At 58.7% G+C, this 15,583-nt stretch overlaps 1 protein-coding gene across 5 annotated transcripts; it reads right to left on the bottom strand.

The window, feature by feature from the left end:
• Positions 1 to 2,403: 2,403 nt before the first annotated feature.
• Arid5a (AT-rich interaction domain 5A) lies at positions 2,404 to 15,148 on the bottom strand. 5 transcript variants are annotated; one of them, XM_078028487.1, is made up of 7 exons: positions 15,027 to 15,148; positions 7,445 to 7,560; positions 6,610 to 6,730; positions 6,303 to 6,355; positions 5,773 to 5,870; positions 5,320 to 5,479; positions 2,404 to 4,970 (listed from the first exon to the last, which is right to left on the bottom strand). In XM_078028487.1, the coding sequence occupies exons 1-7, from the start codon at positions 15,028 to 15,030 to the stop codon at positions 3,768 to 3,770; spliced, it is 1,755 nt and encodes a 584-aa protein (XP_077884613.1). In that variant the 5' UTR covers positions 15,031 to 15,148; the 3' UTR covers positions 2,404 to 3,767. The 5 variants fall into 5 exon arrangements, with proteins under 5 accessions (XP_077884613.1, XP_077884612.1, XP_021575263.2 ...); XM_078028486.1 differs by having other exon boundaries at positions 7,445 to 7,563; positions 15,027 to 15,146; XM_021719588.3 differs by lacking the exon at positions 15,027 to 15,148 and adding an exon at positions 14,421 to 14,548.
• Between the last annotated feature and the right edge of the window lie 435 nt (positions 15,149 to 15,583).

The following is a 15,583-nucleotide window of genomic DNA, read 5'->3' as shown; positions in this document are numbered from 1 at the left end:
GCCAGGAGCATGTTCAGGTCCCACCTGCCCTTTGCCAGCCTCTAGACCCGGCTGTGCCTCATTCTGGATCAGGGAACACACCGATGACAGTGGTCACTGTATGGACGTGCAAATGAGGGCCAGGGCGGGGGGAGGTCACTCAAACCTCAAGATCAAGGGGGATGGGAGCCAGGGCCCGGTCCAGGCCACCTCACTGCCCCTGCCCCACCCCTGCTGGAGCGCAGTGACTGTCCTGCACTCCTGCCTGGAACCCCTGGGAGTGTTGAGCATGATGGCAGGAGTCCTTTAATTAGGAGGCTGATCTTCCAAAAGCAAAGAAGCGAAGCTGCACCCTAGTGGCTGAGCAGCGGCAGAGCTCGGCTTGAATGGCCAGCAGGTGGCAGGGCTGGCTGGGGCCATGGGAGAGGACAGCGGGGAGCATTGCTCAGCTCCAGGTGGTTCCACCTGTCACATCCCCAGTCCTTTTCTCTTTTTTTTTTTTTTTTGGTCGTGCTGAAGATTGAGTCCAGGGCTTTGTGCATGTGAGGCAACCCTTTCCATATATTATTTTTTTAAATTTTGAGACAGAGTCTCACCAAATTGCTTAGGGCCTTGCCATGTTGCTGAAACTGGCTTTGAACTTTCAATCCTCCTGCCTCAGTCCCCCTGAGCCATGAAATTTGATTTTTAAGTGTGGTCAACTGTATTTTATTTTATTTTTTTAAGAGAGAGTGAGAGCGGAGAGAGAGAGAGAGAATTTTTAATATTTATTTTTTAGTTCTCGGCGGACACAACATCTTTGTTGGTATGTGGTGCTGAGGATCGAACCCGGGCCGCACGCATGCCAGGCGAGCGCGCTACCGCTTGAGCCACATCCCCAGCCCCGGTCAACTGTATTTTAAAAAAATGTTTAGCCAGGTGCAGAGGCACACAACACAATCCCAAAGATGTGGGAGGCCAAGGCAGGAGGATTGCAAGTCAGCCTTAGTGAGATCCTGGCTCAAAATAAAAATAAAAACAGGGATATGGCTCAATGTGTAAACTGCCCCAAGGTAAGTCCTCACGTCCCACACACACATTTGTTTTAATATTTATTCTCTAGTTGTAGTTGGACACGGTATCTTTATTTTACTTATTTTCATGTGGATCGAACCCAGGGCCTCACACGTACTAGGCGAGCGCTCTCCCGCTGAGCCCCAGCCCCAGCCCTCCCTCCCATATACACATTTAAACACATCTTCAGGCCACTATGAGCAGCCTGCAGTCTGAGAGCAACTCCACGGAAATCTCGACTCACCTGCAGGCCTCTGGCTGCCCTTCTACGTAGCCTGAGGCTGTGTTCCCCTGGAGATCTCTTCCCACCACCCGCCACTAGTGTGGGTCATTTCTATATCCTGTCCCAAGGAGGGGAGTCCTTTGCTGCCAGACAACTGTGCCCGCCCTGGTGCCCTAGCTGTGGACCCAGGGTTGGTCCACTGTGCTTGCACAGTACCACTTTGTGGTAGTTTCAAGGATCCCCACATCCAGGCTCCGCTGCCTCTGTATGCAACCCCTGAGGACACTCCTGACTGCCATTTCCGCGGCCCTGTATCGCCCCAGCCCCCTCATTGTGTGCCCAGTTATTGGGGTTTAAGTCTGCAGTCTGCAGCTTCAGCCCTGGACCTCCAGCACCACAGCTCCCCGCAACCACCCAACCTCCCGGATGGCCTCGGCCCCACCAAGCTTGCGCCCAGCCGGTGGCCTGGTCCCACTGAAACTCAGATGCAGCCTGGGGCCTTCCAAGCTACTGTCTGCTCCTGAGATCACGGCTCTCCTTCAAACCCCCTTCCAAGCCAAGTTGCCCACTGGCCAGACAGGTCCACCGCCCCAGGCACCCGGGACCTGGACCTTCCCTTGTCTTTGAGGATGGGCTCCCCCTCTGCCCTTGTCCCGGGGCACCAAGCCAGGGCTGGTGTAGCCTGGGTGAGGATTGCATGCAGCTATGGGCTGGACCCCAGCGCTACAAAACAATCATTCCAGGTAGAGGCCTGGTTGCCCCAGTGGCCTGAAAGGCTCTTTCCCTAGCCTAGGCCACACCCTGCTCCCTCTGCTTCAAATTCCCAGGACTTTTAGCTCTCGGGATCCACTTACCTGCTGCCACCTTGGGAACCGGATGCTCCCTGTTCTCTGCTTCTCCTCCAGCTCCACCCACACAGCTCCCTCTGTCCCCTCTCTCAACCACTGCTCAATGCCACATTCTAGCGGGACCCTCCCTGGTCCCTCTATTTGAACGTGTGTGTGTGTGTGCAGAAATGGGTGGCGGCGATAGCTGCCCAGCACTGTGAATACGCATTCAATGCCAGTGAATTGTACCCTTAGGAAAGGCTTAAGTGGCAAACATTTTAAGTTTCAAAGCAAACAAAACTGCACAAGCACTATCAGCCCTTTTCCTTGGAAGCATCTTTTCCAGACGCTGTGTTTATTTATTTGCTGGTCTTCCACCTCCCTGCAGCCTTCCAGCTCCTGCCACAGGGGCTCGGGTATCCATCTGGACACTTAGGAGCGCATTCCCCACACCTGCCTCCAGAGGGCGCCATGACCACGGTGATGAGATCTGCACCCAGGCCTGCCTGGGCCACAAGGCCACCACTGTACCATGTGAAGCCAGTGTTGCTCTGCAGGTGAAGGGGACCCTGCAGATCCTTCCCCATCCCAGGCAGGACTCAGTTCCTCTGCCTTGTCACCCACTGGGTGTCCACAGGTTTGGAAAGATGGCAGCATGTGGACACAATATGGGCAGGTCACACATGATTAAGCTGGTATCTTGGTGCCCCTCAGGAAAGAGGTGAGGATCCAGGAGATGCCCCTGCAGAGTCTGAGTACCCACAACAGTGGTGACTGCCGCCCTGCTTGGGAGGCACCCGCCTCCTTCCCTGGCCACCCAGTTCCCAATGCCAGGCATGTCCTGGTTCTGTCATCAGCTGACCCACCTGTGCCCTCCAGTCTGCAGCCGGAGCTTGCTACAGCCATGGCTCCGGCAGGCAGGACGGGTTCTGGTGGTGCAGACCCAAGGCCACCTGCTGGCCTGGCCCCACGGCAGCACTGCCTCCCCAGGAGCCCTTGTGAAGCGTCCACCATGAGGGCAGCCCAGCCCGGGGCTCAGGCTTACTGGCTCAACACTGCCCCGCAGGCACCAGAGGGCAGCCTTGGAGTCCCACTGGGCCCAGGAGTTAGAGACCAGCCTGGGGCAGCAAGAAACAAAGTCCTCCCCTGCTGGAGTCACCAGGGCTGGCTGCACTGTGTGGCCCAGTCCTGGCCTGCCTGTTGTGATTCCCAGCAGCCCCAAGGCTGTGTCAGGGAAGTGGGTGGAAGGCCCGGGGCTGGCTGGGATGAGCTCAGGAGGCTATGTTTTGCTGTGGGCCTGCTCTTCAGTGGACTGGTGGCCTCCAGATCCCAGGGTGGCTCCTGCACTGGTGGTCCCACCCACAGGCCTGTGTCCACCTTGTCTACCCTTGCAAAGGTCCCACTGTACACACCTTAGGGCTGGCAGCAATCACACTGGGGTTTTTATTAGACTTTCTGTGGGAGACCTGGACGCCTCTGTCTGCCATCCAGCTCCTCAGCCCCTCCCCTGCTCCTGGGCTGTTCTGGGGGGCCAAGAGGGAGTTGCCCACCCTGCCCCAACCTTCTAAGGCCTGGGGCTGCTTCCCTGAGACAAGCCAGTTCCCACTGTCTCCCCCTTTGCCTGGGCCAGGCTGCCGGGTCTCTGCAGGCCCCAGCAGAGCCACCGGCCTTCACTGCAGGCTGACCTACAGCTTGGTGTTGAGGTGCAGGAAGTGGGGTGCTGCGTAGGCTGTGATGGGTGGCACGTGCCAGACTGATGAAGCTGGGCCAAGTCTGTGGCGGAGGGTGCTGTCAAAGGAGGTGGGGGGGAAGTGCATCAGGCCAGCGGCCATGGGTGCAGGGCCTGCAGTGGCCAGGAAGTGGGCCGGGAAGGCAGGGACGACCAGGGGGCTGAAGGGGAGAGCAGCCTGGCCCTTTAAAGGGTCTGAGGTGCTGGCGAAGTTGAGTGGGCACTGTAGCATGGAACCCCTGTGGGCGTCCAGCGGAGCAGGCCCCAGCCCTGGGCCCAGCAGGCAGGAGACAGCCAGGCCAGGTGCTGTGGGCTTGGTCCTGCCCTCCTTGGCATCCGTCTCCTTAAGGAAGGGAGACACCGCCCGCAGTTTTTTGCTGCTGTGGGCAAAGCCCTCTTCTTCCCAGGTGCGCTTGTTGCCCAGGCCTGGGCTGCCGGCGAGCCGGGGTGGGGCGCCTGGGCTCTCAGCAGGGACTTTGGCCATGGGGGACACCCAGCAGGCTTTGGGCTTGGGGTAGAAGCTGCTTTTCCTGGAGCCACCTCTATGGAATGCAGAGGGACGGCTGGCGTCCCCGCCCCACAGCAGTGGGGGCTCTTTGGCGGAAGGCCCCTCTTCTTTGGCAGGAGGCTCCGACAGCACCCTGTCCTTCAGGCTGGAGAAGAAGTCCCGGGGGTGCCGGCTGACGGGCTTCAGCACCTCAGTGCGGCAGGCACGGAAACAGCCTGTGAAAGTGGGGGCTGGTGGGCTGGGGCCCGCCTGGGCCTCCACCCTGGGGGTACCACCCAGGGCCGGCGGTCCCTGAGGGGGCAGCTGGGGCCTGGAACTCTCAGCCAGCCTCTCGGGGCTCCGGGGGCGTTCCAGGGGCTCCCTGCTGGGGCCACCCGCTCCGTGGAGACAGCCCTCCTCCTGGCACTGCAAGGCCTCTGCCTTGCTGACGTGGGCCAGGAGCTTCTTTTTGGCCAGTGGTGACATGATGCCATGTGTCCCTTTGCAGAAGCTGGACAGGAGCCGCTTGTAAGCCTCAGGGCAGCCGCCGGCACCCACAAGGGGCAGAGAGGGCCCGGGCACGGGGCCCTGCTGTTCTGTGCTGTCCTTAGGGGGCTCCTGGCTGGGCAGCTGTGCCAGGTCTGTGCCTGTCTCGGCCTTTCCTGGCACCATCTAGAAGGAGAAAAGGCCGCTTCAGGGGTGGTTCAGGCCATGCCTCCGACCCAGGGAACTGCAGCAGCAGGGCTCAGGGGTGTCCAAGGGCCACAGTGAGCCTCTGCAGCATTTTGGGGAATATTTTCTCAAGGCGTCCGGTCCTCTGAGTGGACATGGTGTGTCAGCAGGACACAGGGCTGGGTGAAGGGGTGAGCTGGACTTCAGAGCCCAGGCATGACCATCACCGAGGACCTGCAGCCCCCGGGCCTGCCCTCAGTCAGTCCTGGGTCCTCCAGGACGGGCAGGAGGGCCCCAGAGGGAGGTGCAAGGGACTGGGGATGGGGAGGCTCCGCCACCTGGCGCTCACCTGGTCCACCTGCCTCTCCTCCTTGGCCTTCTTTGGCCTCTCAGTGGCCCCGTCATCCCCCCGGGGCTCCTTGGCCACCTTGTACTGTTTCCTGGGCTTGGAGGGGGGCAACGGCTTGTCGTCCTCTCCCTTCAGGTGCCGGACATACGGGAGGACCAGCCTGGGGAGGAGCAGGTGTGTCAGTAGGAGGCCAGAGGCCACCACCCTGCTGGCCTCCGCCTGGCTACCTTTCCACTCCACCTCCCCCACCAGGACTTCCCTCCATTCTGACCCCAAAGCTGCCAGATCTGTCCTGCCACCTTATGACTCCGGGCCCCATGAGGTCAGAAGGCATGTGCACGGAGCATCCGTTGGCCTTCACGCTCCCGCTCCCAGCCATGCTCTGCCGGGGCCCTAGGAGGGATGCCTCTGGTGTCCTGGGCCCAGGGCCACGAGGTGGCCGTCCCCGCGTACCTCTCATAGTGGCGGCGCGTGCACGTGGCTGCACTTGTGCTGCCCGGGCTCCCCCCCAGCTCATCATACACGTTCTTCCACAGGCGGCGGCCCGTCACCTGCAAGGACACTGTGTTAGGGCAGGGTCATGAGTGCCCCCTGGCAGCGGGGTCCCAGCAGCACCAGGTACCCTCGCAGGGATGGGGGCAAGAGACTCCTCCAGCCACGGGCAGGGGCGGGAGGCTGGAGGGGGCTGTGCGGCCGGCAGCTCTCCTCCCAGGGCCCCTGACTGCTGGCCCAAGCAGGTTCTGGAGCACAGGAGGCAGAACAGATGGGGAGAGAGGGAAACCTGCTTAGAACAGCAAAGTACCCCAGGCACAGCCCTCCTCTGCCCTGCAGCAAGCAGGGCTGTGCTGAGGATCCTGCCTCTTCCTGTCCATCCGCAGCAAGGACAGCCCTGCTGGCTGGCCCCTGCCCCGGCCCTCCTGGGGGTGCAGCAGGGATGTGTAGGGTCATGCAGCATGGCGAGGACTCGGGGGCCTTCAGCTTACCAGCTCGTAGGCCCCCAGCTTCTCCACCGCCTTGTGGATCTTCCAGAGGTTAACTGGAGGGAAGAGGGGCAGGGCCGCTGTCAGGCTCTGCAGGAGAGGGGAGCCTGCACCCTGCACACAGCTCAGTGGTCAGTGGATGGAGCCCACCTCTGCTGAGCCTGAACCTGCCGGGAGGCATCCTTTCTATTCGGAACCCCTGTGGGCTGGCAGTGTCTGGGGTCACCAGAGCAAGGGGCCTGCCCTGACATTCTGCCTGGGTGGGATCCCCTGCTGGGCCCCCCTCCCTGCTTGCTCCCCCAGGACGCACTCTGCTTGAAGCCGAGATGGGGCACCCTCTCGATGGGCGTGTGCCGCTCCTTCATGAACTTGTAGAGGCTGACCAGGAAGGCCTGCTCCTCCTCCCGCTCCCTGCCTGCCTCTGGGGTGTCCTGGGGAAAGAACGGGCGGCGTGGGCACAGGTCCCAGCTGGTGGGTGGCTAGGCACACCAGAGACCTCTGGCTGTGGGGAGGAACAAGTCGCTGGCCCCCCAGCCCCTGCCCTGGGCTGCATAGTCACCTGCAAAGGCACCAGGAGAGGACAGGGCTCCAGGCAGGATGGGCTCAAGGACCAGAGTTTCTGGGTCATGCTGGCATGGAGCCAGCTCTTAGTGCCCAGAGTCCAGGAGCTTCCGAGGCTCTGGAGCAGCCACAGGGGCAGCCCCTGCCTTCTCCTGGACAGGGTCACTTCCTCATCGTGCCCAATTTGCTAATCTTCCTCTTAGCGCCTGCATCAGACTGAGTCCCTGGAAGGAGACTCCAGGCCCCTGGGGTGCCCTAGGCACCGTGGGCTGTTCTGCAGGCTGTTCCGCAGGCGACGTCCACTAGGCCTCTGCTGTGATGGCCGACAGCATCCCCTACCCCCGTGCGCCAACGCGATGCCAACTTAAATGGTGGGTGGGTGGAAATGCAGGTTTATGAGAGAGAACAGTGTTTGCCTGGCTCAGGGTCAGCATGCAGACCATCTTCCTTTGAAGGTGAGCCCCGGCCTGCCCAGAACTCACTGCTGGCCAAGGGCCCAGGATCCCTCCTGAGAGCTGAGGAGGCTCCAAGTCCCCCAGGCTGAGGGTGGCAGGAAAGTGGCCCTGGGGAGTTGTGGAACTCACCTCCACCTGGATGGGGCTCTGGCTCCTGCTCTGCGCACCATCGGGCTTAGGGGACGCAGGGGGCTCCAAGGCCTCGCCCTCCTCTGACTGTTTTCTTTTCCCTTTGACAGGGGGTGCTGCTGGGAGAGAGGGGGACAAGAGAGGGAAAGGAAGGAGAACCTGTGAGATGCAGAACGGGGGCCATGGGCCATCCCCCCACTCCCAGAGGTGTCCTTGCCTTCTTCCCACAGCGTCCCCTGCCCACCCGTCCTGGCTGCCCTCGGCTGTCCCTCTAAACCGCGCGCACACACTCCCAGGACTCACCCTGGACAGGCGGCCCCACCCTCCCTGGCCCTCCCCTCTGCACCGCCCCCTTTCTCCTTCCAGCCATCTCCCCGCGTCTCTGAAGAAGCCTTCTCAGGGGGAAGTCAGGAGGCGGGTCAGACCCCAAACCTGCCCACATCCAGAAGGAAGTTTCAGGGCAACTTGGTCAGATCAGGGATGCTACCAAGGCTCCCGTGTGTGGTCCCCAAAGCCACCCCCGGGAGCCTGGACAGGTGCTCTTCCAGGGATCATGCAGAAGAGATGAGTGCCCATCTGTGACCCATCTGGCCTGTCCCCAAGCACATGCAGCCTTCTCACTGCCCCTCCTTAGGCCTCAAACTGCCCTTACTAGCAAGGGTCCTGAGGGCCCTACAGGTCTCTGCAAGTCCCTTCCCTGGGTGGCCTTCCCTGGCCCCAGCCAGCCCCAGCACGTCCCTCTCATTGTCATAGCTGCTCACGGTCATCCTAGCAAAACTGCTTGTCACCAATGTCACCCTGATACCTCAGGGAGGCCTCCAGCCCCCAGACACAGAGGGGCCAGGTCAACGGGAACCAGCCAGACTCACGACAACCATTCATGGACACAGGGTCCATCCTGCTAAGGGCAGCCAGCCGGGTGCCTGCAGCTACAAAAACATAACCACTGGAGACCACCTGAGCCAGGAGGCAGGCTGGCAGCGTCCCTAGACCAGGCAGCCTCATCAGATGACAGCCCTTTCTTTTTGTTATTTTGGAATGAAAGGGCTCATATTCCCAGTTTGCTCCTGCTCCAGATATTTGTACTGTCAGAAACCTGTGGGGTTCCCTCATCCCAGACAGGAAGACTCCCCTGGAACGGGGGGCTGGTACCACCAGGACCCAGGGCTGCAGGAACCAGAAGGAACCAGAGGCCTGTGCCGAGATCTCTGCTGCTGCGCAGCGTGGCCTTGGGGGTGGCCTTGGTGGTCAAGCACGACACCCTGCTGTGCCCCCCCTTCTTTCCGGCACCTTTTCGCAGTGCAGGAAGGATCCCATTTTAAAGCAGGGGAAACTGAAGCCAAAGAGGCCCAGTTGCTTGTCTCCCTGATGGGCCAGGGCGCAAAACAAAGCCCGTCTGACCCTGGAGGAGTGGCCACCAGGGTCATCCTCCACCTGTGCAAAGCCCTGATAAAGAGTCAACAAATCTGGAGGGAACAACCTAAGGCTGGTCAGAGAGAGAGAGAGAGAGACTCAGGCCGCCCGAAATTCAAGACCCAGCCAGTAATCCAGGAGGCTAACAATTGACCCATCAGAGCAATACCCTTACAACCAAGTTTTTGGTGACTATGTGGCTTGGTCATTCCTTCTGTGAAATGGGAGAAAGGCTCAAATCCTTTGCTAACTCTCTGAATTCCAGAAGCTTTCGGGCCGTAAGAGCCCCTCTCCGGGCTGGTCCTCCTCCTCTCCTCGCCTGCCTGCTGCCTCAGATCCTGGACGTGGGCACCAAAGGACTCTCTCCATTTCTGAGTGTGACCTGGTTTCTCAGGGGTCATGTTACCACCCCTGGATTTCAGAAAAATGAGTTGGCTAAGCCAGGCACAGGGTCACATGCCTGTAGTCCCAGCTACTCGGTGGGGGGCTGGGGAAGAATTGCTCAAGCCCAGGAGTTTGAGGCCACCCTAGGCAACACAGTGAGACCCATCTCAGGAACAGAACAGAACAACAACAGCCACCACAACCAAATAAGGTGGTTGGACCATTAGAATCACCTGGGGGAGCATTTTTAAGTCTGATCCTATGTGGGGCCCCCAGCAGGAGGCCAGATGGACCGGAGGACCTCTAGTCTCTTCTGATGGATCCTGGTTCTGGAACCTGTAGCTCTGCCTGGGCCCTGCTCAGGGAAAACCTCCTGGCGCTGGGCACTAGGGTTACCTGGAAAGGAGGTCACCAGTCAGAGCCGCTGAAGCCCAGATGGGACAGGACCAGAGCTCCTGCCTGGAGCCACAAAGGGAGGCACTCTCTATCTCTGTGTCCTACTGAGTCCCCAAATGAACTTGGTCTCCATTCTCTCCCAAGCGCTTCAAGCGCTTTCCATCTGTCCTGGCGCCTTCTGGGCGCCCAACTGCGCAGTTTTAGTGAGAGAGCCAGAAGAGTCCCTCTCTCCTGATCCAGGGGGCACCAGGTGCCCCCTGTCCTGTCCCCGGCCACCCTGATCCCTCACATCTCTGATGATTTATAGACTGGGATTCCAGGCAAATCTTCAATGGGAAAAAGGGTTCTGTCTGCTATGAAAAATAAGTTGGAAACCCACTTCCACAGATGTGGGGCGGGCCCTGCCTGCCTGCCTGGTTCTGCACGGGAGGGAAGGAGTTCTTGGAGTGGGGACCCTGGTCTCCTAGCTTCACCCCACCTACAGGGCAGAAGAGACCCACCCGCCCCTTCATGACTGCCACTGCCCTGAGTCAATCGGTGAGGGGGGAAGGTAGATCAAGCTTCAAAAAGAAACCCTTGCTCTCTACACAAATGTCATTCAGACATGACCTTCTCCGTCTGGGAAACAACAGTGATGGTGATGACATCACTGTTCACTCATGACACATCTGGAGGCTGTGGCGTGAGGTGGGACACAGGGATCACCATGCTCTTCCCCAACCCTGCCTCCTGGGGGTTAGTGCTGCCAGTACTAACTGGGTGACCCCCCCCCCGCCCGTGGCTGTAATGCCACCCTCTCCATAATCTCAATGCTTTTAAGGAACACATCTGGTGCTATTTTGGGGCTTTCTATTCTGTTCCATTCACTGTCTTTCTACTCTGCTCTGTTCATGGTGGAACACTGGCCTAGGTGCACTTTTAATTTTTGTAGCTTGGTGAGACTGTGCTATCCACAGGGCAAGACATTGGTACTCCTCTTTTAAAAAGATTCCGTCTGAGAGCTGGAGTGATGGCTCAGTGGCAGAGCGCTTGCCTGGTATGCGTGAGGCACTGGGTTCGAGTCTCAGCACTGAATATAAATAGATAAAATAAAGGTCCATTGGGGGAAATAAAGACTCCATCTAAATGTTAGAAAAATTTGGTCACATTCTCTAAACAAACACACACAAAAATAAAAAGATAAAAAACCAAATACCAATGGTACTCTGAATTGCATATCCATTTAGAAACTACTCAGAGGAGAAATCACCCATCTGATGTCTATCTGTCTTTCTGAGACCAGGTGCCTCCCCTGCCAGGTTCCCCCTGCAGCTCAGAGGCTCCTTGTTAAAGCCCTTGTGCCCTTGACAGTGAGTTTATTCCTGGTCTCCTTGAGTTCTGTGCAGTTCGGCCATGGGGCTAGGGAAGTCCTGATCATTGAGGGCAGGACTTTACAAGTCCCCTTTGACTTGCTCACTTCTTGCTGGCAGAGGTCCCCAGGAGGATGGGTGGTGGGGCCAGGAGATGAGCCAGGGTCCCTGTGCCCTAGGCCCTCACCAGCAGCAAGGTATGACAGATGTGAGGCAGGAGCTCTGCCCAAGGATCCTCGTGGGTTAGGAATCTGATTTCTGTTCCATTCCAAGGCTCAAGTGAGAGTCAAGCTCAACTACCAGATCCTAAACTGTGGTGGAGGAGCTTAGCTGGGCCACTCGCTCCCAAGAGTGTGCTCCCGGAGTGTGTGTTCTCACACCCTTAAAGTTTTTTGTTTTGTTTTGTTTTTTTAAATTTTTGTTATTAGGGATTGAACCCAGGGGTGGTTCCTTAGTCCTTTTAATTTGCCTCAGCCTCCTGGGATCACCATGCGCACCACCGCATCCAGCCCCTAACTCCCTTTCTGCACCTGATGCTCTACCAACTCAAATCAGAGCTCCAGCCAGCTTGGGCTTGGTGCCCTGCACCTGCCTTACTGACTCCTCCCAGCCTCACTGGGGGCATCACTCCTTCCCCCTTCAACAGCTGTCATACCTGGTGCCTCAGGTCACACAGCTTTCCAGTGACAGAGCTGGGATTCAGAACCAGAGCAGTCTGACTGCTCCAAGTCACTCAGCCCCGAGCGCAGAGTATTTTATGTTGTCTTAATGGGATGGGGAAACCCCAGTTTCCTCATCTCTGCTCAGAGGATGCAAATTTGCTCACTCTCCCCACCAACTCTGCATCACGTGACCCTGATGCTCCCCTAACAGCTGGTCTGTGTGGACAAGAGGGGCAGATCAACAGGCTGTAGGCCTAGGCAGAAAGAACATCTACTGTGTGTGTCAATCCCCTGGCTTCAGAGGCCCCCAGAGGCCCCGCCATCTTTGAATAAGGACTGTTGTGTTCACATCTTGAGGAAGGAAGGAAAAACTGTTGTCATCCACTGATATTCCTTTAAGAGACTGCCACCTATTGCCACAGAGAGTAGGGGATGGGCTCCTGGCTAGGGCTGTCTACTGGAGTGGGAGGTAGGGGTCCCTGCAAAGGACAGAAGGTAAAGGCATAGAGACTCAAATAGTCTCACTAGGACTTAGGGAAAGTAGGTGGGTGGGTGAGGGGAAGTTGGTGGCCCTGTGAGCCCACCCCTCCCCTGCCGAACAATGGCATCAGAAGAGAGCAGGGCAAAGCAGAGCTGGGCAGGGGGCTGGGGCCCCACACAGCTGCATCTTTTACCAATTCAGTCACTGATTCCGTGCCTCAGTTTCTCCATCTATAAGACGAGTGTGCTACACTTGATGGGCCAAGGTTTTAAGTGGAAGAAAATGAGAAATGAGGGGCTGGGTTGTGGCTCAGTGGTAGAGTACGCTTGCCTAGCTCATGCGGGGCCCTGGATTCGATCCTCAGCACCACATAAAAATAAATAAAAAGGACTGTGTCCAACTACAACTAAAAATGTTTTTTAAAAGAAAAAGAAAATGAGAAATGAGGTTCCCCCACAAACCACAAGGCTTGTGTGTGCACACCTCTGAATGAGAACCATACCTGTCCTCCCCATCCCCATCGCATCTCACTGCACTACAGGAATATCAACTTGTGCCTGTGGGACGAGAACCTTGATCTCAAATAGCCCTGATGCCCAGAGAGGGGCTGTGACTAGTTAGAGGCCACACAGCCTGGAGGTGGGGGCCTGCTAACTGAGTATTACGCCCCACTCACTATTGGTGTGATGGGAAGGAAGTGACACTTCCTTTCATAAAAAGTCATGACTGGGAACACTGTGTCAATTACGAAAATAATGGCAACAGCAGCCTGAATAGCAACCAGCAGACACCGCCCCACCCCCTCGCCTGGGGTTGTTGGCTTCCATTACTCTTAGCGAAAGCTGAAGCCCAAACAAAGACAGCCTTTGAAGCGGCCAGTCCACTCGGGGCCCAGGAGCAAGCTGCTGGCAGAGTTTCGGCATGGGGCTTGCTTCAGTGGGCAGTGAGACCTGTGGGGCGGGGAGACCTGCCAACAGCCAGCACTGAGGACAAAGGGGCTTGGCAGGGGACCTGAGGACTCACTCAGGGTGCAGCACTCACCATAGGCCAGCTCACCACCTAAGCTGGGCTAAGGGGAGAGGAACAGGGTCTGGGAGCAGCTGGGGTCAAGCCAAGAGCATTGCGAGGTACAGAAAGGCAGGAGGGCATGGGGGCACCAGATGGGACACTGCCAACTCCTGAGCCTCCCTGGAGCACCCTGCCCCTCTTTACTCAGTTCTGGAATGTCCTAAAAGAACCCATTCCAGGATGAGGCTGAATCTGCACTGCCTCTCCCAGCCCAGTCTGGGAGATGCTGGATGGAAACCTGAAGAGCTCCTTCTGAGGATGGCTTCCTGTTTCTCACCCCATCTATGGAGAAACAGGATGTGGGGGCAAGTGACTTATCCAAGCTGTGAGGCAGATCCCCTCCTGGGGCACAGGCCTTCAAGGGAAGGTGGGCCATTCCAGCTTAGTTTCCAACCCCCCAAAAACGAGACCCTAGGGAATGCAGAAAGAGCAAAGAGTCTTGGAGGCCTGTCCCTCCCAGTGCCAGAGCTGAACTGGTCTATGCCTCTGCTTCTCTCACTATAAATCAAAGGTGAGGAGCTTATTCTAAAGCCCTTTCTACCTTTGCCATGTCCAGTTGGAGGCCCCAGGTGAGTCCAGACTATACTCTGTAACTCTGCTCTGGAGGTGGTACCTCCCAGTCACCATCTCCCACTCGACTGTGCCTTAGCACCACCAGCAGGAGCAGAGACTCTTCTCGATGCATCAGTTCGCAAGAGTTGGGGGCATAAAGCACCTGTTACTCTCCTTGGGCCCCTGGGCCCCTCCCTGCTACTCCAAAACTCTACAAACAAAGAGATGCTGGGCCTAGAAAGCACAGCGACGAAGAACCTCACTAAGCGGCTTGACCCACTGCGCTGGAGGGAGCGGGCTGAAGGCTGTGTGACCCCAGCCAGGCAGTTACCCCTGGACACTGCGAAGCGCTGGAGATGTGGCGCCCAGGTTGCGCCCCCAGCTCCTGCTGAGAGCGAAGCGAAACTTTCCCTGCACTCTCACTACCTGCATTTTGCCCTTTCTCCCCATCCACTGTCCTGGCCAGCACCCTGTCCCTGCTGGAGTGCCGAGGGAAGAGAAGGGTAAGGGCAGAAGAACAAGAGGAGAGCGAAGGGAAGCTACTTCTTCTCTGCCCCGGGTTGAGAGGATGGGCAAGAGACAGGAAAGGGGGAGGCGAGGGGACAGAAGGGAAAAGGGAAAGAGCAGGGACACAGGGCCGGCGGCCGGCAACCGCCAGACAATCTACACACCCCTCCGCCGAAAGCGGAACAGTGGATTCTTCAAAGCGCATTGAGCAAGTTCTTCAAAACCCGCGCAGTCACTTTCAGGAAATGCGGCCGCAGTGGGAAGCGCCGCGCGCCGCGGACCCGGCGCCTCTTCTCGGCGGCGCGGCGGCTTCTGAGAACCGCGGGGCCGTCACGGGGCGGGAGGGGACGGGGGCCGAGAAACTGCTGCTGACAGCTGTCACAACAAATTAGCTGAGACCAGCTCGAGATTGAAACCGCAGCAGGAAGTGGGATGACAGAACCCTACGGGGCTTGGTAAATTTCAGGCAAGAGACGGCGAAAAGAGTTTCGAAATAAACGCCCGGGAAGCCCCTGGCCGCCAAAAACTTTTCGTCTTTCCTTTTTTCGAAGAGCGCGCGCGAACGCCCAGCCTCGCCCTCCGGCGCTGGGCCGGGGTGCGGACGCCGGGGTCCCGGCTCGCGCCGCGCGCCCGAGCCCCCGAACCCGCTCCCGCCCCGGCCGCCCCGCACCGCCACACCGACCGCCGCGAGGGCACGAGGAGTCCCGCGCCGCACCTCTCGCCCTCCCCGCGGGCCCCCGAGCCCCGTCCCGGGCCGCCGAGACGCTTACCCATGGCCCTTCGAGGTCCCGCGGCGCCGCCCGGAGACACTGCACAAGAGACGCCGACCAGACCCGCGCTCCGGGCGCGACTGACTCGCGGCACGGCTCGCAGCCGCCTCCCGCAGCCCCGCCCCGCCCGGGCGCAGCCCCGCCCCTCCTGGGCTCCCATTGGCAGCCCGGTTCTGTTGGGAGGGGTCAGGGTCCGCCCCATGAGCCCGGGGAAGCCTGGGAGTTGTAGTGTGCGCCCCGCTCCCCGCCTCGCAACCTAGAAAGGGAGGAGGATCGCCGGGAATCCAGACCGCGGCGGCCTTGTACCTGTCCCACTAAGGGCAAAACTAGAGTTTTGGAAAAGTCCTCCTCGCTGTCAGCAATATACTGAGGACTGAGTGGGGTAAGCAAAGTGCTTTTGACTTTTTGACTTAAAGTGGTCCTGGGCCAAGTGGTTAGTGTTAGCCTAATAGGGGCCAGACTAATGAGCCCTTGACCTAGCCTCTGTGGGATTCCATAATGCCTGAGGTCTCCAGCCCGACCTTAATAGCCAGTGTCCACATATGTCATGCAGTGTG

The sequence above is a fragment of the Ictidomys tridecemlineatus genome, chromosome 12, assembly GCF_052094955.1.
Source record: "Ictidomys tridecemlineatus isolate mIctTri1 chromosome 12, mIctTri1.hap1, whole genome shotgun sequence".
Lineage (NCBI taxonomy): Eukaryota > Metazoa > Chordata > Mammalia > Rodentia > Sciuridae > Ictidomys > Ictidomys tridecemlineatus.
Note: the sequence above shows the minus strand (reverse complement) of the source record. Positions and strands in the feature narration are given on the sequence as shown.